This window comes from Anser cygnoides, chromosome 11, assembly GCF_040182565.1.
Source record: "Anser cygnoides isolate HZ-2024a breed goose chromosome 11, Taihu_goose_T2T_genome, whole genome shotgun sequence".
Taxonomy (NCBI): Eukaryota; Metazoa; Chordata; class Aves; order Anseriformes; family Anatidae; genus Anser; species Anser cygnoides.
Window position 1 is genome coordinate 12,184,659 of NC_089883.1, and position 23,128 is coordinate 12,207,786.

At 47.0% G+C, this 23,128-nt stretch overlaps 1 protein-coding gene and 1 long non-coding RNA gene across 3 annotated transcripts in view; one reads left to right on the forward strand and one right to left on the reverse strand.

Moving 5' to 3' along the window:
* Positions 1 to 29: 29 nt before the first annotated feature.
* On the reverse strand, positions 30 to 10,058 carry ADPGK (ADP dependent glucokinase). Of its 2 annotated transcripts, none has more exons than XM_048081412.2 (7): positions 9,753 to 10,058; positions 6,736 to 6,961; positions 5,466 to 5,528; positions 4,819 to 4,939; positions 4,108 to 4,304; positions 3,819 to 3,917; positions 30 to 3,235 (listed from the first exon to the last, which is right to left on the reverse strand). In XM_048081412.2, exons 1-7 carry the CDS (start codon positions 9,965 to 9,967, stop codon positions 2,687 to 2,689), a joined length of 1,470 nt encoding a protein of 489 aa, XP_047937369.1. In that variant the 5' UTR covers positions 9,968 to 10,058; the 3' UTR covers positions 30 to 2,686. The 2 variants fall into 2 exon arrangements, with proteins under 2 accessions (XP_047937369.1, XP_047937367.1); XM_048081410.2 differs by having other exon boundaries at positions 30 to 3,238; positions 9,753 to 10,057.
* Positions 10,059 to 10,139: 81 nt separating this feature from the next.
* LOC106044201 (uncharacterized) overlaps positions 10,140 to 23,128 on the forward strand; it is a 111,076-nt gene continuing 98,087 nt past the window's right edge. Inside the window, exon 1 of the long non-coding RNA XR_010834151.1 lies at positions 10,140 to 10,337. This is a non-coding gene — a long non-coding RNA (uncharacterized lncRNA). The remainder of the gene's footprint in view (positions 10,338 to 23,128) is intronic.

Genomic DNA, 23,128 nt, shown 5'->3' on the forward strand with positions numbered 1-23,128 from the left:
AGCATGTGAAACGTGAAGCACAGACAGGCTGCCATTCGATTCAGTTTTATTATCATATAGATTGTTTCAAAACTTAATCAGGGATAGCGAGGGCCTATCTGATTAACGGGTCATGCTTGTTACGAATTACCCTCGGTAAGTGAATCTGGTGACCAGGCGAGCTGGCAGCGAGATGCCTGATCAAAGCAGATACTTGGGCAGAGCTGCAGCCTCGCCAGGCTCGCAGCACACCAAACGCAGGCCAAAGGCGAGGCAGAAACGGTACCTGCTGAGAAGGAACAGAGCAACAGAAGAAGTTCAGAGTCATTGCTTCATGGTTAGTTTTTTTAGGCCCAGATGAATTCTTAAGCAATAATTGCCTTTTTCATACTTACTTACAGCAGTTATTTATTCAAATTAGTTTTTAAAAATAGCCTGAATTTAAGCCTGTAACATTCGTTTTAGTGTAAGCATGCCTTACCCTTGGGAGAAGTTCTGATGGCGCAGTTACCTGATTTTCAATGGCCAAAAGACAATCACAGCCCAACTGGCCTCGTATCTCAGCAAATGCTTTTGGAAGAGAGAAGGGAAACAGAGCAGCAGGACTATTGCTCATGACAGCTTGTGTGTATTTAGTTTTGTTTCATTTCCAACCCGAGAATCCACACAGCTTGGCCCAACGTCAGGAAAGTGGGACCTATCGTAAGCAAAGGATTACTTCTCCAGCTGGCAGGATACGTGGCCACTGGTGGTCCCAGCGGTGTTGTACCAGAAGGCTCTGATCAAAGGTTGCAAATAACCCCGCTAATGGCCTCAGACCTTTTAGATGGCTGAAAGGAGAAATTTTTTATTTATTTTTTCTGTAGGAAGACTAAACCAGAACTCTTAAGTTCCATGCTACAATTTATAAATTAAAACAAAACACCAACAAAGAATAGAAAGCCTTTCAGTCTTAAGAAAATCCTGCATTGAGACAAATACTGAGACTCAGTGGAAGACCAGGATGGGATAAGCTACAGGGAAGAACAGTGCTGCCTGTATTTCTCCTCTGGTGCAACACGTAAGACTTTCCTCAGAGGGAAAGGAGAAGTTAAATACACGTTGACAGACAGCATTTTGTGTTGAGTCAGTACAAGTTACAATAGCTGTCAATTTTTATCCTTACAGAGCATTCACAATCGCGTTTTCCAACAGGAGAACATCACTGACGGCAATGTGATAGCCCTACTGAAAGAGATCAGGCCAGCCTAATTGGTAATATTCTCTCCTCCCTGCTGCTGAGATGCAAAGACTGACCAAAAGTGAACCCTACAAATTCTGGTACAGTGCCGACTTGCATAGACACGCTGATTGCATTTAATTCAGTTACACTGAAAAAAAAAAAGTGTATGATTGCTATGGGAATGGGCTTGAAGGTCCTGGAAACAGTCAGAGACAAAATCATGCTGGAAAAGAGACAAAAGAACGCTGGTGCTGTGCAATCAATGGTGTGCCACTACCAAGAGGTAAAAAATACAAACAAAGTATTTAACAAGATTTCTAAACTAGCAAGGCGATGATAGTAGATGATTTGACTCCTCTATTTTTAATTTCAAAGGCTGTCCGGAGCAAAGACAGCCTAGTGACCTAGTCAAAGTCAATAAAAAGCTCCTCACATCTGTCTTACCTGTTGCAGCTTTTGAGCCTCCAGAGGGCCCTTCCCTAATAAATTAACCCTTCTGAATGGAAAGCAGGGAGACGAAAGATTGCACATCAGTTCTCAAACAAACAAACAAAAAAGTCTCCAGCACTCAATAGCTTTTCTGTCCGATGGAAAATACCAGACATAAGCACCTGCCGTTAGCAAAGAAAGCAAGCTGTGAGCCCCTCTGGCTGAAACCCTTGGCATGTAGTGTTCAGCAGACACAGGGAACGTTTTATGGTTTACCTGACAATAAAATAAAGCTGTGTTCCCAAATAAAAACCCAGACTATCTTCACTTTTAGTTGCCCCCAAATTAAATACAGGCAACTAGGACTCAGTTGAATACCAATAATCGCAGAGACAAGAGACCCAAAATCACCTACACTGCCTTGAGTCTGGTTTCCTCTGTGGACGTGGGGAGGAGGTACAGCATGCGTCACATTTCAGGGCTGCGGCTCCCTCCAGCACGAGGGGCGCTGAGGTTGAGAGGTAATTTTGTCAGTAATAGATTTCATCATCGCACCAAGCAAACGGAAGGTTGGCTCTTGCCATGTAGCAATGTGCTGAGAGGAGATAATGCAAGAGCCTTTTATTTTTACTTTATCAGAAGCAAGGCAGGGCCGAGCACTGCTGTGCTCAGCCTGGGATCCACACACAAGAAATTCTCCTGGCTGCACCACTTTCCAGCACTAACAGACAAGACCCAAAGAGCATACCTACTCCAGACAGGCATTTTGGCATTTGTTCCCCTCCCCGCATGCTTAAGACAAAGAAAAGCCAATTTTCACATTAAATACTAAAACCTCTGCACTTCAACGTGAAATGTTTTAGTTGCTGCAAAGTGACTGGAATGTATCTGACAGTTTATACCTGGAATTATTCTTTGGCTCTTTTTCACTTATGTCCAGAAAACATAGCACACCCTGATTCTGTTCCTATATCACCGCTGCCTGAAATCCTAATGAGAAGAGCATGGTTCCTCAGACACCATACAGTACTGGAGACAAAGGAGGGCCTTTGCCTCCTACTGAGGATACACTTCTGAATATAGCAGTCCTTCAGCTGAAATAGCATCCCCGAGTCCCACGGTCCGGACAGGATCCTTACACACCAAAACGGGTGTGAAATGGAATGAGATGCCTTCTCTGTGCCAATGCACTACTGGCTCATCTGGATTTAAGGATATTTTGGAAGGTGCCTCTATCTGGGAGGTCACAAACTCCAGAGGAGCTTTCAGAAAGACTTTGCTGGTGTCAATGGTTTCGGTCGCGCAGGCCTGAGCCCCTGCCGCTCTAGCTCCAGCAGCCACGGCAGCAACCTGGTTGCCCCAGAACCCGTCCACCGTGGCAAGGATGTGGTAGGCCAGGGTGTGGAAGTGGATGCGTGTGAGATCAGAGGCCCGGTCCGCAGTCTTCCCGTGCTCCTTCAGGACCCAGAAGAGGATGTCGCTGACTACGCCCACATCAGGGATGCCGTTCCAGGAAGCAAGGGAGGCGTGGGGACCAGAGGCCGACTGCGTGAGGAAGAGCAGCTCCTGCTCGTTCAGCCCGATGGAGTTCACCAGGGGAAAGACCTGCTAACAGGAACAACAGTTCTTCCTTCAGAGACAGATCAGACTTCTGGGTTCTCCTTCACAGTATTGTTTTTACCAAAGTGCATCACAGCCTGCTGGCTATTTCTGAAATTCGTTTTCTAGATGTGCACTTTGACATTAAAGAGCAACAGAACATCACATCCACATGAAACATAATGCTGGGATTAGAGCTGTGTCAACTGAAACATTGGGATTTGCAGGAAAGAAATACTGCAAAAACCCTGAATTGATGATCAACCAAAAGCCTTTTAAGATACCTCCTCTATGAAACCTCACAGTCAGACCCTTCTAAAAGGAATACCCTCTGTGAGCTAAAGAAAACAGATCTGGCCTCTGCTAGGCCACAAGTCATTGCAGTTCTCTGCTGCCCAGAGGAGACTGGTAAGCTCAGTAAAGAAAAACTGTTCAGAATGCATCAGCAGACATTAAATCCATCTTCTCAATTTTTCTTCAAATGGATAAGCCTCATTTTATTTTTTTATTTCTATATTCATCTACCAGTCTGCGCATTGTGATACTAAAGAAAAGGAAACTGATGAAAAGAGCATGTCCTTTTTGTTACCTGATGCACAATGTTGCTCATAAAATCCTGGTCAGTCATACTGGCCAACTCCAGGTGTATAGGAATGTCAGTAGGGATGTCAGAGATGGAGGCCACAGCCTGCAAGGGCAGAGGAAAAGGTGAAAAACAACACCTAAAACGCATTTGAAAAGAAACAGAAGGAACGAAGGGGTGCATACTGTGAGAGACAGAAAAAGATGCACCTTATTACAAGTTCAAGCCTGGGAAGCTCGGAGTTTGCTATGGAGCATTTGTTGGAATGGAAATTAAGGAGATTTAAGTATCTTACCTCCATTAGTCGTCTGTGTCGCATCTCCTTGCTCTGGCCTTCCATCATGTGAAGTCCTGAGAGCACCACAAGATCTGGCTGAAATTCATCCAAGCTGGACACGAACACTTCCAGCATATTTAAGGCGCCATTTGATAGGTCATGGGAGAAGATGAAGCGGTTGGCATTGGGTGCTTTCACCTGTCCCCACTCTTCACCTAGGGCGAAGCAAAGAGGAGCGAACCAACTCAGAAGAGAAGCCAATCAAACCACATATCTACAGATCATTTTGGGATATCCTGCTGGAATCTGAAGGCACGGTTTCATACCATGACTGCACCCAATTAACAGCTATTGGAAGCAGAATTACACCTCCGGGTCTGCTTAGGATATATACCACAAAACAAAAAGTATACCTGGTTTTTATAGGCCATAGCGTACAAGAATACAGAACCCAGGGGATGGCAGCACAGCAGCATGAGTCAGTATTTACAGTAACTGCATTACAAAGGAATAAAGTTTCAAAGGAGTTTAAGATGTTTGCTCACCTACCACAGCTCCCTGCAGCGCACAGAATTACCAGATTAGCCCAGTGACAGCTGCCAGTACTGATAACTTACACAGTCCTTTTAACCAATTCAAAAAAAAAAAAAAAAAAAAGAAAACTGTAAAACCAGGCATCTCTTAGCGATGGTCAGGGTTCCATCCAACATTCAGCCTTTGGCACGGTACCTGCTTGATACTCCAAGATGAGATGGAATTCATCTCTTTCCTGCATGGATTCAGGTGGCACAACCACATTGTCATCAAGCAGTTCGTGGAGCTTGGGACCAACTGGGCCACAAAGGAGGATCTAGAAAACAATGAAAACAATCAAGGATCCCTGCCGTGTCCCCTGCCAGCATTTCAGTGCATTGAAGTAGCCATCTCATTTTGTGTGAAGCCATTCTATGCATGCATTAGTCCCACATTTCATCTCTTCCCAGTATTGCTGATGAGCAAGATAGTTCTCTTACAGGAAAATATATTTCCTTTCAGGATTTGTTATGCGCGGTACAGAAATACTTAAGACATCACAGCTTTAGAACCAAACTCTCTTCACTCTTGCAAGCTCACTGAAAGATGGAGGACCTTACACTAATCTGTTTCCAACCATGTGGCCTCCACATGACCATGTGAAAACAAGAAGCCACTTTTATTAAATAAGCAAAAATTAAGAGTCAGCACAGCACAGGGATCCGTATTTGTTTTATTAGAAAGAAGGTTAAGACAGAAGCCAGTAACTCCAAGGGAGCAATAAGCTGTAAACCATTACATAAAGAATAGATTTGAGACTCCTTAAAGCCGAGTGAAGAGCATAAAACTTTTGGCACACCTACCTTCAGGTCTGGATTTGCTGCAAGCTTCTGACCAATGAGAGCAGCGTTTCCTCCTACGTAAAGCTGTAAAACAGATCGAGGCAGGTATGGGCATTCCCTTGCTTTGATAGCTTTACACGTGCTTAGTCCTTAGTACAGGCTTCAGATTTTAGCTTCTAGAAAGGTTCCAGCATTAGAGAATTTAGGAAAGCTTAGTGGGGCTGAAGGCAAAACAATTTTACAATTCACTGTCAGATGCCAACAACTTAAGCGTTCTCTTCTTAAACTCTAAATATTTGCCTTCAGGTAACTCACAGCCCTGTGCAAATCAACTAATTTTTAACAAACAGTCCCTCCTACTTCAGTGCAGATTTTCTGTGGCAATTGGTAACTTGTTTTTTTTTTTTAAATCAGCAGGTAAACAAGCAGTCATTTGAAAACTACAGTATTTCAGGGTTAAACCTGCCATCTATGCCCACACAAAGTGAGCAGAACTGTGAAAGTTTCTTAGGTAAGAAAGGTCAAACTTTCTAGTAAGAAAACACCTATGTGAGCTCTGAATCTAAAGAACATAGATCTGTCACGAGGACCACAGGTGCCAAGAGGTGACAGAAAAAAAGCTGTAGAAAGATACAGCTGATAATCAAGTGATTCCAGAAAGCCCACACAGCAAACATCGAGAAACAAGCCAACATGCAAAAGTCTTGACCAATAAAAGGCCAGATTTTCAAAAGCAGCTGGCAAACTGCATATAAGGCAGCATTAAATAGTCCGTAGAAATTAGCTGTCAAGCAGATATCCAGCTAGATTCAGAAGACCCAGCATAAATTAGAGCAACAGAGCTTTGCTTTTGGAAAGCGAAGCTTCAGGAAAATCACTGAGTTCTTTTCATCATCCCTACTTCTAGAGAGAATTTAAACCCTGCATTAAGGTCCTAGAGCTGATCAGTGTGTTCATAACTTCTCATGTGGGGATTTTTTCCTTACTTCCTGCCTCACTACAAGATGTTAGAGCCTCTTTTACAGCATCAATCCCATCTGGCTCCCATAAAACATAAAAATGTCTTCAGTACTATCCTTACAGAGGTAATCTTGGGCTGGTATTTCAGTTTGGGAAAGGCAAGCAAGGGACAGACCATTCAAAACCCTTCAGTTTGGGGCAGGTGCAGAGTTCTGTTCTCTGTTTTTTCCTAAACGATTAGAGCTCTCACTAGACAGAGAACAAAAGTCACCAACGCTGCAGAACGTAAGAACTGTACTTCTCAAAACCTGGCTTCTCATGGAGGACATACCTGGGCACCTGGGTACTCCGAGGCTGTCCGTGCTATGTGATGGAAAGACTCCGCATCGCTGAAGAAGCGCTCGGCAGCCGCCCCTTTCTCCATGAAGTGTGCAAATGCTTCCTTCAGGTCCTGCCGGGAGGTCAGGACAGCGTGGTTTTTTCCATCCCCAGGTTCAAGACCAAGCGCCTCCAGCAACTTCACGCCAGACAGAACCACGTCCACACAGGCGTTGACGCTGAAAGAGAGAAGGAAAATGCATCGTGGGGAAAGCCAGCGTACGTTAGGGTGCCTGGGACACAATACAATGACTTCACTTCCCAGCCAGCGATGTTTGCTGTTAAATCTGGGCGGCCCTCAGGAAAAACAACCAACCAAATTAAAAAAAAAATAATTCCCACAGGGATATGAATTTTCTAAATTTTTACTGAAGTGCTCTCTTTATTGTGCTCCATCACAGCACTGAAGAGGTGGATTTTGAACATTCTGCTAAATTAAAACAAAGTGTAAGTTGTTCATGTTTAAAGGTGGTTGTAAATGTTGCATTACATTTTGCACTTTGCTTGCTGTTTAGGCTTGCTCTAAAAAGAGCAGGCACAATAATAATAGCATTTTTAACTTTTAATTCTTAAAATAAAGAAGCTTTTATTGTTCTAGTTCTGGTTTAAAACCTGCAGGCAATTCAGAACTGTTAAAAACAAAACTGAAAGTATTTCAGCCCACTAGATCAGCCTCTTGAGTTTCAACTACTGCTAATAAAAAGCAAAAGCACATACACAAACACCCTGTACCTGGAGTGATTCTGTTTACAAGAAGTCAAGAGAGCCACTTTTCAGTCAAAACATTTGAAGACTGCAATTTCAAAAGAACCATCCCCAATTTCCAGAAGTAGCATGTCTCCTTCTCTCAAATAGCGAAGCAGGAGAAAAATCCAGCACCACTTGGTAAGTTACAAGAACCATTTTGGCAGATCCAGCCTTAGGTGACATCAGACCTGCCGCTCAAACCTTCCAGTCCCCGCTTTTTATAAATTACAGCAATTTAAACACAGCGAGCCCAATTCAGAGCAGAGAACAGGAAAGTTTCTGCACTGGAACCAGGCCCGCAGGAAACATCTTACATGCTCTACTGGTGTATTTTATGGGAAGTTCATGAGTGCTTGCCCTCATTCCTATTCCTTGGTTTCAGAGAGACACTAATATAAACAAAATATTTACTGAGATCACATGAGCAATTACTATAGCATCTTCTGGAACTGCTCTAAGGGCATTTGCTGTTCCTTTGCCCCATGCTTCCATGACAGTGATCCAAACAACCTATAAAGCTTTCCCAGGATCTTCAGCTTGCTCTGCATCTGTCTCCAACACTCCAAATACCAATGTCAACTCGAAACGCACAGCCTTTCCTCCTCATCGGTGACCTTTCATGCACGACTTGGGCTGCATCACACTGAATAAAGGACATTAAAAACCTCAAGGGTTTTCAGTGCACAAGGTAACACAGCTCCTATTTGATTGGAAATCCTCTGCACTCTGCATCACATACTAAGGGAGAAAAATCCCCTTGCACAGCAGACGAAAGAAACAATAAGCTTCAACAGCATTTTAGCCACAAACTCACTGCAGCAAAAGGGCAGCAATCTTATGTTTTAATGGATCATTAAAGATGCAAGGGGACAGAAAGCAAGTCACAGCTCTTTCAAGTGAGACCCTTCTAATCATCCTCCAGCTGTCTTTGTTCTCCCTCCCTGCCATTCCTCTGCTAACGCACTTACTGCTTTTAATAAACTGCCCTAACAGCAGGGATATGCTACTAATGAACTTATTTTGCTATTGAACATTGAGGCCCTGGGTGTTTGGGGTGTGTATCTATTATGTGTATCTATCTATTTATATATATTCAGTCCCTTTAAAGCAAAGAAGAAAGGACTAAACTGAAGATAACTGTCTTTTTTCCAATGAAGGCATGGCATAAGAGAAGACTAAAGGGGACACTAGAAGTGTCACATATTCAGGGGAGAAACTTTGCATCGACCATACTGCAAGAGCAAGACTCCAACTAATCCTACATTAGCTATGCAGCCATTACGCTGAATAACTTTTTCCAACACTTGGAGGCCAAACCTTGCATCAAAGTCAAGTTATCCTGTCACATCCTTTTATTTAAAAGAAAGTGAGTCAAGTGCTATATATAACAGCAAGATTAATGGTCACACTTAACCCCAGCTTTTAAGATCAATGTGATATTCCTGAACTTTCCCCTTACCCTCTTTGCAGTTTAAAAAGAGAAAGGGTGTTGGATTTCCCCATGCACACACAGGTATTCTTGATGTCTACCACTTGCTCCTCACCATTCCCTCTCCCATTTCTTTGCTTACGTTGCCATCTCTGCCTTTACCCAGTTCATTTTCTCCTATCGTGACGGCTTCACTCCCTGCCCCACTCCATAAACCTGCTTCTCGCACCTATTTATTGCCAGTCCATGCTCCCCAAGCGCCACCTTCCAGGAACGGCCCAGTAGCTCCAAGCCACTCACTCAGCCTCTGTGTATAAAATTGTTTTACAGGCCAGCAAACAGGGGACAAGGTCTCCCGAGTCAGGCTTGCCAACCTGTCCCGAACCACGCAGCACCCTTCAGCCCCCCTACCTGAGGCTTTCCGGCCCGTCACCTCCCTCAGACAAGCCGCAGGGGCTCACACCTGCGCTCACCAGCTGCCACCTCAGGAGCTGCCTGACCATGGCACCTCACACCTCAGCCCACGGTGTCCCCGCTCCGTCCCAAAGCGGGGTCACCCACCCTACAGCACCTCCAGGCCACCACAAGCTGCTCGCTCGCCACTCGGGCTCTCGCTGTTGGTTTCTGGCGATGCGCTGGGCGACGTGACACGAGGGGTGACACGATGCGATAGCTGATACAATGCAGCATAAGGTGACAGCTCCGTGTGGCAGTTGAGGCCCACCCCCCTCACACCCACGCATATAGGTGTATATATATAGCTATAAACGCACTCAGACACATAGGTGACCTACCCGACGGCGACGCGCGCCCAGCCCCGCGCCGGGCGGACGATGGCCGCCTGCCAGGCCGCCACCATGCGGCTCTCGAGGGAGCGGGCCCGGCGTAGTCCCCCCAGCAGCGAGGCGGGGAGGAGCCGCAGGGCCGAGGGGGGCAGCTGGGGGCCCAGCAGGCACAGGTAGCCCAGCGCCACGGCCAGCAGCCCCACGCACAGCGCCCGCCGCCACATCGCGGCCGCCCCCGCCGCCACGTCTGAGGGGAAGGCGGGCGGCCGCCCCTCCTTACGCCGCCTCCGTAGCGCCCCGCCTCTGCCCGGCGCCGGCTGCCGTAAAGCCGCTTCGGGAATCGAGGCGGGCTCTACACCGAGTGCGCAGCCTCTCCTAACGCTGCGTATTCTACGTACCTCCGGCAGGGTGCGGCGGTGCGGCGGGCGTAGCTGAGCTACGGGAATAAGGCCGGGGGAGCGCCAGCGCGGCGGCGCTTCGTGAGAGGAAATGGCGGGCGGGGCAGCCTCGGGCACCCTCAGCGCGACTCAGGGTTGCCTCCGGCCTCCAGGGCTCCTCCATCCGGCCCCAAGGAGCCTGGCCTCGGCCCCTCAGGTCAGCGGGGAGCAAGCGCTGTGGCGTGTCGGTCTCATCAATGTGTATGAATACCTGAGATGTGGGAGACAGGGGGATTTGGCCAACCTCTTTTTAGTGGTTTGTGGGGATAGGACAAGGGGAAACGGCTACAAGATAGAGCACAGGAAGTTCCGCACCGACATGCGAAAGAACTTCTTCACTTCTTCACAGTGAGGGTGATAGAGCACTGGAACAGGTTGCCCAGGGAGGTTGTGGAGTCTCCTTCTCTGGAGATATTCAAGGCCCGTCTGGATGCCTACCTGGGCAGCCTGCTCTAAGAAACCTGCTTTGGCAGGGGGGGTTGGACCCGATGATCTTTTGAGGTCCCTTCCAACCCCTTCAATTCTGTGATTCTGTGGGGAACGGGGAGTCTGTGCCCCTTTCCCTCTATGCCTTTCCAGCACCTGTGTAGCCCCACGCGCTGTGTTCTTGCTCTTCATGTTCATCAACCTTTACCTCAGTAGCGCAGCTTCAGCTCTCAGCCTCTTTTGTGCCTTCCCCAGGTTACATTACTTCAGGTCTCTGCCCACGTTCCTGTGAGGCAGCCTGTGCTGGGTTTAGCAGGGAGCGGTGGGAAGGCATCCTTTGTTGTCTGCCTCAGCCTGTCACACAGGTGTCGTAACGAGTCAGGAGAGAGGCTTTCCCCCCTTAATGAAAGGGAAACTTTCTGGGCTGCTTTAGAAATCATAGAAACATTAGCTCTAAGGCTTAATGACAAAATTTGCGGGAGTTTGACAACTGTGTGCCACAGTGCGTTGGCTGAGGCAACTGATAATTTTCCTACTCAGTTCTGTGTTGTGAATGATTGTCATTTTCTTTGACTCTGACAAAACAAACAGTGAAAGAGAGAGGAAGGCTTCTTGCTGATACTTTTTTCTAGATTACAAGAACGGGTATTTGGACAGTGGCTCATCTACGTGAGTCTCGTGGCTCATTGCTCTGGCCCTGTGTGGTTACTGTGCTGCTCATCAGATTGCCTTTCTTGCTAGCCCTTCTCAAAAAGGACTGACTGCCTCGATGATTTTGCTCCTGTGATTTTACTCCTAGGAGCAAGTGAAGACAGAGGGTTTGGAGGTGGGCAGGACTGGAATTTGGGAGGGAAAGACTAAGGATGGGCCTCACCTGGTAGTGGGTGGTGTGCAGGGACACTTTTTTAAGAGCCTAGAGCAGCACAATAACATAGTGAGTTTTAAGAACCATATCCTGCAAACAAAGTGGGGGCCTAGCCACCTTCCCCATTGTTCAAGAAATCCTTCAGATGGTTCTTTCTCTTCAAATAGCTACCTGCTTCAGTGCCCCTTAAAAGGCTGATTACAGCACTTAGACCTGTATTTAGCCCATCAGTGTTGGTCTGTTAGTATGCAATCCCTCTTTGCATTTGCTCAGGTGGTCTTCGGGTTTTGTCAGTTGGCTTTTTCACTTGAACAAATTTACTCTTTTTCCCTTTGGCACTTTTCCTGCTGACATTTGACCTAAACGTGATTATGAAATCTCGCTTGCTTCCATACTCTTCGAGTCCCTAGGGTATAGGCCTGGAGGGCTCCCACAACCATAAGCAGCCCTCCGGTTCAAGCAAGCAGTGCTGTGTTGTTGGAGAACAGAGCAAATACCTGCTGGAACCTCTCATTGCTCAGTGCAATCAGGTCTTCACCTGTGGGAGCACATGTATTTATAGCCTTGTCACAGAACGTCATAATTAGACATGCCCATAAGGCAGCTGCGACCCATAACATTGTCACAGCTCAGGGACTCCATTATTAGTACTGTGTCATCAGAGGGTTAGGCTGCAAGCAGATAACCCATCTAATACAGTAGTACTTTAGGGAATTAGCCACGATTCCAATTTGGGGTGATTAGTTTTTGATCTGATGCTAATGCCGTGTTCTGCGTTGTTGCCCTGAAGTCTAAAGTTGTCTTTTTCACTCCCAGAATAGGTGCAGTTTCCACATCAACAAAATCAAACCTGTTCAGGAGGAACCACTACTATTTGGTCTGCTTAAACTGCTGGTTCCTGCCAACGAAAATAATGTGTTTTTTTCTTTTTTTAAAAGAAAAGGCAGTTCCCTCACAGAACCCTATTCGGTTACAGAGCTGATCTGCAGCTTTTCAGTTTATATTTGTTTTAAGCCAATGCAGGCTTAGATTTGCCTGTAACAGCTAAACTAGAAGTGAAAGTGTCAGCTGACAACTGAAATGCATCTCCTTATTTCCTTTCCTGTGAGCCACCAAGCATCCCACAAAATTTAGTTAGGGGTAACAGAGGGACACAAGGCTGATAGTTTCATGTGAGATGACTCAGATTGAGTAAAAAGTATTAATTAAATACCTTTTTAATTGCTTTTGGTGCAGGGCTGTGTGATATTTCAAAGGTGCGACACTGATTTTGAGAGCTTTTGCTGGGGTCCTTTAATAAAACATAGGAAGAGAAGGTAAGACTTGGTGGGTTTCTAAACAGTTTAAATCAAAACTCATGATGACAATTTTCCTTTGCCGCTTCTTCCTGGTTATATGAAGTTGTTCGTATAACCAATCCTTTACCTGATGCTGTTTCAGTATATGAGCTGCCTGTGACTCGGAAGGGATGTGCCAGGGAAGGTGGGTTTAATCCGTCTTCAGTTATTGGAAACTGAACTTTTTCCCTTCAGCAAAAAAAAAAAAAAAAAAGGTGGGGGGGGAGGGAAAGGGGACTCTGTCTGCAGGAGGCAAGCCATCAAGAAAACGCTTCTTTTAAAAAATTCGCCATGGAGAGCTATGCACAGAGCACATGCTCTCAGTAGCCACTCAAGCTCACACACAAGGGTTTGTGAGCTTTTAATGCTGTTAGTGAGTTTACTTTTCTGATCACAGGCTCGGTTTTGAGAATTTGGGGGTTTGCCAGAAGCTTATTAGGGAGGAAGTGAGAGGAAAGGGGATGAAGATGGGTAAGCAGAAGAAATAGCAGGGAGGGGTGAAAGCCAAAGCTTCGAGTTCCCAAAGGAGCTATGAAGACCTGTTTTTCTTAGCTTGAACTCACAAGCAATTGTCTTCGCTCCTTGTTAAGTTGAATTTGCATATTCAAATGGACTCTCTTCTTTTGACCTACTTTGGCCAGCTTAAATTGTAGGCCTGTGCGCAGTGTGGGAAGGGGAGGAGTTTTCCTTGAACTATGAATTCCTTTATTGTTGGTGGGATCGGTCATGCGTATCTTTAATGCCTGGAATTAAATCTTCAGCTGTACCTAATAAACATTAGGCAGTACCCAAGGCAGGATTTGCATTGCAGATGCTTTCAGGGCTGCTCCCTCCTGTGGTATCCAACACTCCCATGGTACTACCGCCTCTCTCTGAGTTCCCCAGGCTTCGTGAAGTCAATTATTCAGGTGTTGTGTGTCTGACTCCCTCTTTTGTGTTCTCTGCTATCAAACTTCTCCCTGAAATCCCACATCCTCCTGTCTTTGATTGCAGGCCTTTGATCTGAATTGGAAACTTTATGATAGAGTGGCAACCGTGTATCAATCCCTACTGGTGAAGCTAGTGCAGACATTTCTGATGCTTGCCTGGTGACATGTAGCCAGACCCAGTAGCAGAATTTGGTGGGTGTGACTGCTTGCTGCTGGAGGAGTAGGAACAAGTGGCACCCAGGCTTTTTGGATGGGTCCTAATAAAAGGCCTGGAAAATTCAAAAGATGAAAGTTTGTACTGAGCCCTGCAGATGAGCAGAGTAATTAAAATACATAATCAGTGCTGTGCTCAGAAACTGGGCAACGTTCCCCATCTCAGCTCTGCCAACTTGTCTCAGTCCTGGACTTCAGCACCCACTGCTTCCCTGCTTCATAAGACACACACTCAGCTTGGCCACCGCATCTCAATCTTGATCTGTAACACCTCCTGCTGTTCCAATTCTGGGGCCTTTTTGAGCAGAAAATACCATCTCTCTTCTAAATTGTGCCAAATTGCTTGGTTTTGGCCACAGAACTCATTTTCACTTGTCACCTAACGGGATACCTAGAGACTTTCATCTAGCACTGTCAGCGCCAGAGGAAAAAGAACATGTGAATACTTGGTCCCCTGCTAAGTCCCCTAATTATATAGTGATGTGTTAATAACAAACACGCTTTCATGTCTTGGCAGTTGCAAAACACTCATCAGTAGCGCAGTGCTTCAGAACTGGAGTCGCACAGGAAAGATGCAAGTCCCTGTTTAAATTACTTAATTAGTATCAGCATTGTCTGTACCCAGCGCTAGGGTCTGGAAGAAATGCTAGCATGAAGCTGCCAGATGCTGGTTGTTTGGGTGCTCTGCAGAATCGGAACCACAATGTTAGAGACTTGTTGTTGCAGAAGTGATACTTGCTGTGCAGAGCATCTCTTTTTCTTTGGGGGTGGAACAGCTTCTATCTTGGCTGGTGCATGAGAGCTGGAGCTGGGAGCATCCAGATCCAGAGTTATGTGCTGCTTTCAGTTTGAACCAAATTGCTGGATTTTGCAGTGCTGATTGCTTGCACCCTGTGGTGATGAGCCTGGTTTGCTGCACACCTGGGAGCTGGAGCAAGAGTGAACCTCTGTGTGTGTGCTGGTGAACACCCTGAGCCACTAAAGTTCATGGCAGTGGCTGCCTGAGCTCAGGAACAATTGCTCTCTTTCTGGAACAGATGGCTCAGATCGTCAGAAGTGGAGGAATTAAACCGTTTGTCAGGAGGTCTTCTGGAAGCAAGGTAGAAGTCAGAAAACCCAAGGGTGTTAGCATGGGGGATAATGTGCTTGGGGGAAAAGAGAGGAGGACGACAAAAAGAGGGGGAGCCAGGTGGGAGAGGCTTCCTTTCCAGAAGACAGAGGGACGTGGCTGATGGTTGCGTCGTGCTCCCTTGTGAGCAGAATCTTGAGCTGTGCCCAAAGTTCCTGCTTGCGCGTGCAGCGTGCGTGTTGGCTTGGGCTTTGGGGTCTGGCATAAGCCCCCTGGCAGGGATGGCAAACTCGGCCCCCTCCTGCAGATGGTGCAGCTGTGAGCAGCGCTGCCAGGTGTTGAGAGCTGCAGAGCCACAGCCCAGCTAAACGCCTGTTTATCTGTCCTGTTTGGCCTTGTAAACAGCCCTGTGAGAGCTGTTGGATGCTGAGGTCATATCCTGGCCCAGGAGAAAGGATGGATATACATCTTGCATGAGCAGGGTGTAGGGACAGAGCAGTGCTTCAAGTGCTTTCTTCTGTTCCAATGTCTTTGGCAAGGCAGAAGATGAATGGCAGATGCCCAATCTTATCCTGGGAAAGGAACGCTGCAAATGAAGCTCTCAAAATACTCCTCAGTCCCCTAGATCCATCCAATTTACATACTCAGTGTTGTGTGGATTGTATCTTATGCTGCATACTTTGCATTCTTTTATGTAGGTTACAAATTCTGCTCGTGTCACTTCACGCTAACAGCAGTGCCGGTGTCCCTGATAGCGAGTGTGCCTTGCAGTGCTCGGTGTCTGTTGGGATCACAGCTCTGAGGTCAGATGGAGGCCACTGCTCGCCCAGTGTCACAGCGTCATCAGTGCTCGCCTCTGACAGATTGGCCTAGTACCACCCCATCGGCGGAACGATGTGTTGTGAACGCGACACTTATTTCTATTACCATTCAAGAAAATGCCTAAAAACCGGATCTCTGAGAAGCCTTATATTTGCAACCCTTTAGGCTTTAATTTAGGCTCTTGCTGTGGCAGAAGACCGTGGAAGAAGGATGTAGGCAGGCCTGGAGAGAGTAGACGAGAGAAGCCAAAGCATTTGCTGTCTTTTAGGTCTGTCTGTGTGCAGAGCTGTGCACGAGGGCCTGCTGAGATTGCTTTGCCAAGGGGTAGGACGTGCTTAGGTCAGATTTCTGTGAGTGTGAGGGAGGGAAGAGGCATGATTTCTGGCTGAGAGCCACACAGTTTTACCAGCAAAAATACTATATGAAAATTGCCTCTTTTGTTTGTCTTATTCAGCATGTGTCTGATGCATGTCCGAAGGAGCCACAGCCTGGATCTTAGGCACGGGTCTTTGTGGGGAGCAGTTCTCTCTTCTGGCTCAGAAGCTGTTTTGCCATTCCAATCACATGCAGAACTGAAAGAATCGTGTTGGGTGGAGAGAGCGCAAGGTGATGTAACATCAGCTGTGTGCTGCTCATCCTTGGTGATCACCCACCTCCCAGCAGGGCCCTGTGTGGGCCCTTATCCTGCAGCCTGCTTAATCAGAGAAGCCCCAGGTTTGCCTTTGCTCCACCCTCCTCAGGGCTCTCTTAGTGCCATTTAGTAGGGTGAGCACAAACTGCTGCAGCTCAAAGCACGGGAGCTCGGGGCTGTAGCACTCAGGCACATGGTTCTGCTTTCTCACAGGTAGGAGACCTGCTGCCTGATGTGATGCACCAGTGCTGTAAGCTCAGCACATTTTAACGTGCTAACTGAAGCCCCAGATTGCATTTTGCAATAAATTTGTGTATAGGTCTACTGAGAGGCAGTTGTTTCAGAATTTCACCAGCGAGACTGCCAAAACTATTTGTGTATTTCATAGTTCATATTCTAAACGACTCGCACGCATCCCCATGTCATATATTAACCGACACAACTCAAACTGTGGTACCTAGCACAGCTCTCGTCCCTAGATCTGTCTACAGAGGTTTTAGCAATAGAGCTTGCTTTATCCAAGTTGTCCCTGGTATTTCCATTGTGTGAATGTCCATGTAAGGCACGGAGGGTTTGGTGTAAAATGAACCGATGACAGTAATTGTTGCTGCTGTGAAACCAGATTCCTCTTAATTGGCAAAAGAGATCTCTAGCCTCTGCCACAAATGGGCAATGAGTGGAGGGGTAGAACCTTCTCTAGAGGAGATGGGGCTGAGAAAAGTGAAACACTGAGAAAATGTTTCATAAAACAAAAAGGAGGTAGGGAAGCAAAGGGGAGGTGAGACTTGCTATATGGGGAAGGGGTTGAACAAGTTTTCAAAGAAAATGCCTTATGCTCTGGAAATAATGCTCACTCTATCACAGAAATCCAGAACAAAATCGGTGCTATTATAAATACTATTTGATGTCTCTTTTGACTTATACAAGCATGCAGATATTACTGAGACACTCTGAGCACTAAATTCATTTTCCCTTTGTAGTTTTGAGGCACCTGTAACTCTTGTGAGGAAGTGTTACCTCTAGGCTAGGCAACGTGTCTGACAAGGAGATGTAGCTGGCTGAAGGAGATTGAGATGAAACTCAAGTAGTTCCCAGGGGAAATGCTTTGTGCTTATATGGCTGACCAACCAGTTTAGGTTCCGGGGACTTCATTTTGAAAGTTTGCATGCAATTTATGCTGTCGTCTTCATTTTATGAACTTGGAGATTCAGCTTTATTAACGCTGCAGGAATGAATGCTTTTGTGCAGTATCTTCAGGCTAATTTGGGTGTTTGGGTTGTTCTCACCACCGTAGAGCAAAGCACATCTCTCCTGCAGAAATACAGCACCGATGGCTCACGTCATATTGCTCTGGAAGAGAAGAGCCAGTAAGCAAATGAGCTAAAGAAACAAGAGAAAGCATTGCAAGCACATTCATGCTGAATGCACAGGGAGGACTCTTCCTCCTTCGTCTTTACAAAAATGTAGAAGAAAGCAAACCAATCCTTTTCTACCTCTGTTTTTTGGATTTCAGAAATAACTGCTGTGAACTTTTGCTGCTACAGTTGCCAAAGCAGATTATTGTGTCGCTTAATTCTTCCCCATATTAACTTCAGCTGAAAAATCGAGCATGCAAAAGAAGCCCTTAACAGCAAGTGACTCCATCTGCTGCCTAGAGGAGGTCATTCATCTCTGAAGGCAAGTGATTAGACTTGTCAGCGTGCCTCATTCCAAAGTCTGCTGCTAATCCCTCTTGGGCCGAACGTTTGGTGTAGCCAAACACTAGTTTATAAGAGAAGTTTTGGTTGCCCATCAGTCTCGAAATAGTTTGTATTAAGAATTCTTCAGAGAAGAGCAACAAAGATGATTATGGATATGGACCAGCTTCTGGGCAGAAGTTAAATTAATGGGGATGCTTCAGCCTTGAGCAGAGATGCTCTGGAGGAATGTCCTGGAGGGTTGTGAAGTTGTCTGTGTCTGGAGGGTGACCTGTGGAGGACTGCTCGCTGTCTCTTTCCCAGGCATAGCGCTATTCACCACTGTCAGGGAGGAGATAATGGGCGTCTGCGGTCTGACATGCTGTGACGGTCTTTACCTTGTGGAGTGCGAGGTGTTGCTGAGCATGGTCTTTACTTCAAGTGAGGTCCTGAGATGCCAAACAGGGAGGTGTGTGAGAAAACCCTTCCCAAACAGAGCTCCCTTAGGTGAGAGCTGATAATTCTGTGGAGACTGCTACTGGTTTAGCACTTAGCTGGCAGCTGAAGGTGAGAAAGACAGCTCTGGGCAGCTGCTGGGGATGCTAAACTGCAAAAGGGCACAGCGATGCACTAAGCGCCTCACAGGTTATCAAAGTAGGTGAGCCTGACTCGGGTGCTGCTGCCAGATGAGGAGCAGGAGCCGGAGGCCGGCCGGATTTTCAGTGGCAGTGCATGTTATTTTCTCTGTCAAGTTCAGCTGAAGTCACAGGTGCTGAGATGCTTCTTGCTGTTAGGCTCTTGAGCTTTCAGCTGGGCACCCGTCCAGCCATCCGTCACTCCTTGGATTTTGTCCACAGGAAACCAAATGTGATCTGAGAGTTGCCACCGCAGCAGAGATATCAAACAGACACCTGGCATTTAATACAAACTGAGGTAAATTCAATCCAAAAATAGAACTGGGGTGCGCCTTGGCTGCCAGGCAAGTGAGCCTGTGCTGGGGCTTCTGGCTGCTCCCTGAAGGCTGGGTTGTAACCCTGTAGATCAGCTCCAAACAGAAAGCAGGAACAATGTTTGGATGTAACTGTAGAAAAACTGATGTGGGGCAGCTCAGAACCAAGCTCAAAGCCAAGACTTTTTTTTTTCTCCATGATGTGATCAAATGAGTAACAACTGAGTGAGCTCTTTTGTTCTTTGTGGCCCAACTGACAGATAATGCAGGGGGTGGAGAGATTGGCTTTGTTTTTAACTGCAAAATCCATGAAGGGATATGTTCTTTGTGAATTAATTTGGAGAGAATGGGGTTTAACTATTCGACAAAAGATTCATTTCCACCCACTTCCCAGCTGGCTCTGGAGTGCAGTTTAAACATAGACTGTCACATTCGCAGCACCCGTGAATGTTTGAACCAAACTAGCAACTCGTATCTGGCGGGGCAGCGAGCAGCAGTGGTGCTGCTGGTGGGTAACGGGTGGCATCCCAGAATCATTTGGGGTGGATAAGACCTCTGAGATCATCAAGTCCAGCCGTTAACCTATCAAATGGTGTGGTTGCTGTCATACCAGCCACATTCTGCAGACAGGTGCAGAGACATCTTCAGCACAGGAGCTGCAGCAGATCATAATCGCAAACTCTGCTAACAAGAGCTGGGGGAACCAGCCTAGAATGAGGTCACCCCTTGCCCTTGGAAAGGTCTGTGCTGTCCACCCCCCGGTAATGAGCCAGCTCAGACACTTAGGATGTGTCAACTCCAGATTCCTTCCAGATCTTCCAAATGGTTTTAAACCTTTAGATCTGCCAACGAGAGAATGGTTTTGGTTTACATCACTGTGCCACACCTGGTCCACAGCAGCCTTATCCCTACACGTACAGCCCGATGATACGAGCTGAGAGGTGACAGTCATCTGTTGCCTGTAAGTGGAGTGGCAGGACAGTGGCAGCTTTCCTGTTAATGTCACCACTATCAACGGAGCAAAGACGCCTCTAAATAGCATGGGAATGTTCAGCAATTGTCATCTCATGTGGAAAGTTCAAACTGTAGTTCAAGGACAGAAGGTCTCCTAAGTAAAAGGAGATCAAATCCCCAAGGATTTGTAAAATGCTGCTGTTAGTGCCCCCCAAATGCCTTTAGCTTATTTTGCTGAAGCGGCATGCTGCAGCTTATATCTGTATGACAAGAAAAGGACAAAAGTGTGCGCAGTTGGGACCCTGAGCAACTTTGCTGATCGTAAATACAGCGAGGCACCAATAAAATGAGACTCTTATTCTGAGCAAAAGAAAATGCAGAAAACTGAGCATCAGACAGAGCCAAGCTGTGTGCCCACTTTGGGTGCAGTTAGGAGGAATCTGAGAAAGAAAAAAAAAAACTGCATAAGACAGAGCAATTCAAATTCAAAAAACTTCAATTGCAAATACTTGCTACTCTGTCAGGATGGTGGGACACCGGAGGAGTCTACAAATTTACTACCTTTACTGCCTACAAATAACGTGGTGTGGGCCCCTGGAGGTGCTGAGTTGGGAGCTGCGTGGCAGAAGACTCTGAGGTGTTTTTGTGAAGGGGGAAGAGTCAGAAGGGCAACGCAAGCCAAAGGACTTAGGTCACTAAGGTCAAGCCCAGTGAATCTAGATCTGTTCATCTCTTGAGATACCTAAAAGAGAAAATATATTATTTGTTTAAAGATTCCCTTTGTCAGTTCTGTGCATTTGTTTTTCATCTGCAATGTCACCCCTGAGAAATAAACTGTGACGTTCAGTACCTGGAAAGCTGGGACTCTGCATGACCGCAGCTGATACAGTAAATCCAGGGCAGGTCTCCAGGCCTGTCGCGGCTGGGCATGGCACAGGGCTGGCTGTCAGGGTACATGTGAGTACTCAGTGACAGTCAGGGACGTGTGGACCTTACCTGTGTCTCTTTTGGGCAATACGGAGTTGACCCGTTCCTTAGCCTAGAGCACAAAAAGGGGAATTTACTCACTTTTTGGTATCTGTGTGCCCCAAGGCTTATTGCTGTCATTGTTGCCACAGCTGGCAGTGGTGGGAGGGCTAACACAAAGAGGAAAAGAACAAAGAAAAACCCAAACCTATCAAACCTATCACCAGCACACAACAGGCCACCTGGAAGTACCACCAGGAGATCCTGTCAGTGTTAGGCTGTTTTTTTCCAGGATAAATCATGCACTTGGAAGCCAGCAGAATCTGTTGAGCAGATAAATTCTTGTTCGTATAGCCTAGCAGCAGAGTCATATATTTCACTGAAGCCACAAACACATACACTCACTGCAAGTGTAAGACAAATGAGACTTGGAGGACAGTGAAATATGCAGTCTCCCGGGGCTTGATCAGCAGCGCACAGAAGGAACGTGGGCCCACCAGCTTGCTGTAGATTTTGGAAAAGGCTCTCAGCCCCATTAAAACCCCAGAGAAGCCAACCTGCCATCGTAAGACCGGCTTGCACTCGCCCACATCTAGCCTCCCCCACGGCGTGCGCAGGATGTGTCACAATGGCAAGAAAAGCAGGAACAATCTTCCCAAACCCAGAGAAAATTGTGCTGGTGCCAAGCGAGCTGAGCTAAGGTAATGTGCAAAATAAGGTTGGTGTGGCACGGGATGGTTTGGCTGTGCTGGGGCTGCAATAGGACAGATCTCTAAGAGTACATAACGTTATACAAGATGTGTGATTTGTATTTCTGCATGGCAGGAAGCAATATTTTGAAAAAAAAAAACATTTTTCCAGCAGGGTAGGACCTGAGGATGCATCTGAGCAAGTGCTGCGAGTTCCTTCAGTGGGGAGAGCAAGGCTGAGACCCCGCACAGCGCTGCGTGGCCAGAGCTGCTGCTTCTCGCTCACGCCCAGCCCCGTGCTTCTCATTTTCTCTTAGGACAAGTGAAATACTCTGGTCAACTGAAATCCTTTTTTTTTATTTCCCCTTTCTAACTTGTTTTGCTGACTGTTCATTCCAGCGACTGCAGTATGGTGCTGAACACCCCGTGGGTGTAGCCAGGTCTGTGACCCCGCTGGCTGGGATGCTGAGGACTTTTTGCAGTCCCTTACAGCGAGGTCAGGGAGAAGTGCTTCTGCTTTGCAGGTGTTTATGTGCCAGCCAGAAATCTGTTGCTTCCTGGGAGCGTTGCTCCTTGTGGAGGAAGGCTGACTTCCCCAGCATGTCACTCCTGATAGCAGGGAAGCACTCAGCCAGCTGCTTCTAGCAGGCCTGGCATCTCAGACACTGATTAATGTCCAGCCTCTGTTGACAAGGTCTGATTCTCTTCTGGATTTCCTGAGGTGGCACACCTTGTCTACACCCACTTGGAAAGAGAAATGGCGACTGTAGATGAGCTTTATTTATTCTATCCGTGCAGAGTATCTGTATTCATGAAGCTCCTTCGTTCATACCCTTGCCTTCCAGCACTTGTCCTTTAAAATGCTGATAATCCCAAACCATCCAGGCAAACTCCCTATGGAACCAAACTTGTCATTGCTTTACCTTTGGGTCTGCAAAAGATCTCTCCTATTTCTTCTCCCAAAGCATGCGATGCTTCTGTGCATGTCCTCCTGGATGAGAGGTGCAGGTCCTGGGGCAGGCAGGAGCCAGCTGCTGGGGGCTCCTGGTGCGAGGGGCTTGAGCAGGGCAAGAACAGCCTGGGGAGTAACGGTGCAGGGAGTCGTCCCTGCTGCGAGACGCAGTCAGACCTTGGGTGCTGAGCGCTCCATGCTCCTCTGGTGCCAAGCTCAGACCCCCGGCAAGCCTCTGTGAGTAGAGGTTGCCTTTATCTGAAGTGCCCAGCAGTTGATAGAAAGCAGCGCACCGGCATGTATTTCTGCCTTCGCTTGCCAAAATGCCGCAGGCCTTGGCTCAAGGTGCTTGGAAGTTACTGCTATTTTGGGTGCTGCAGCCATCAGCCCTCGTGAAACGCCAGCTCTGCCAGGTGAGAGACACCCAGCCGCTCGCCTACCAGGCGGGGAGCTGGGACTGGGACAGCACC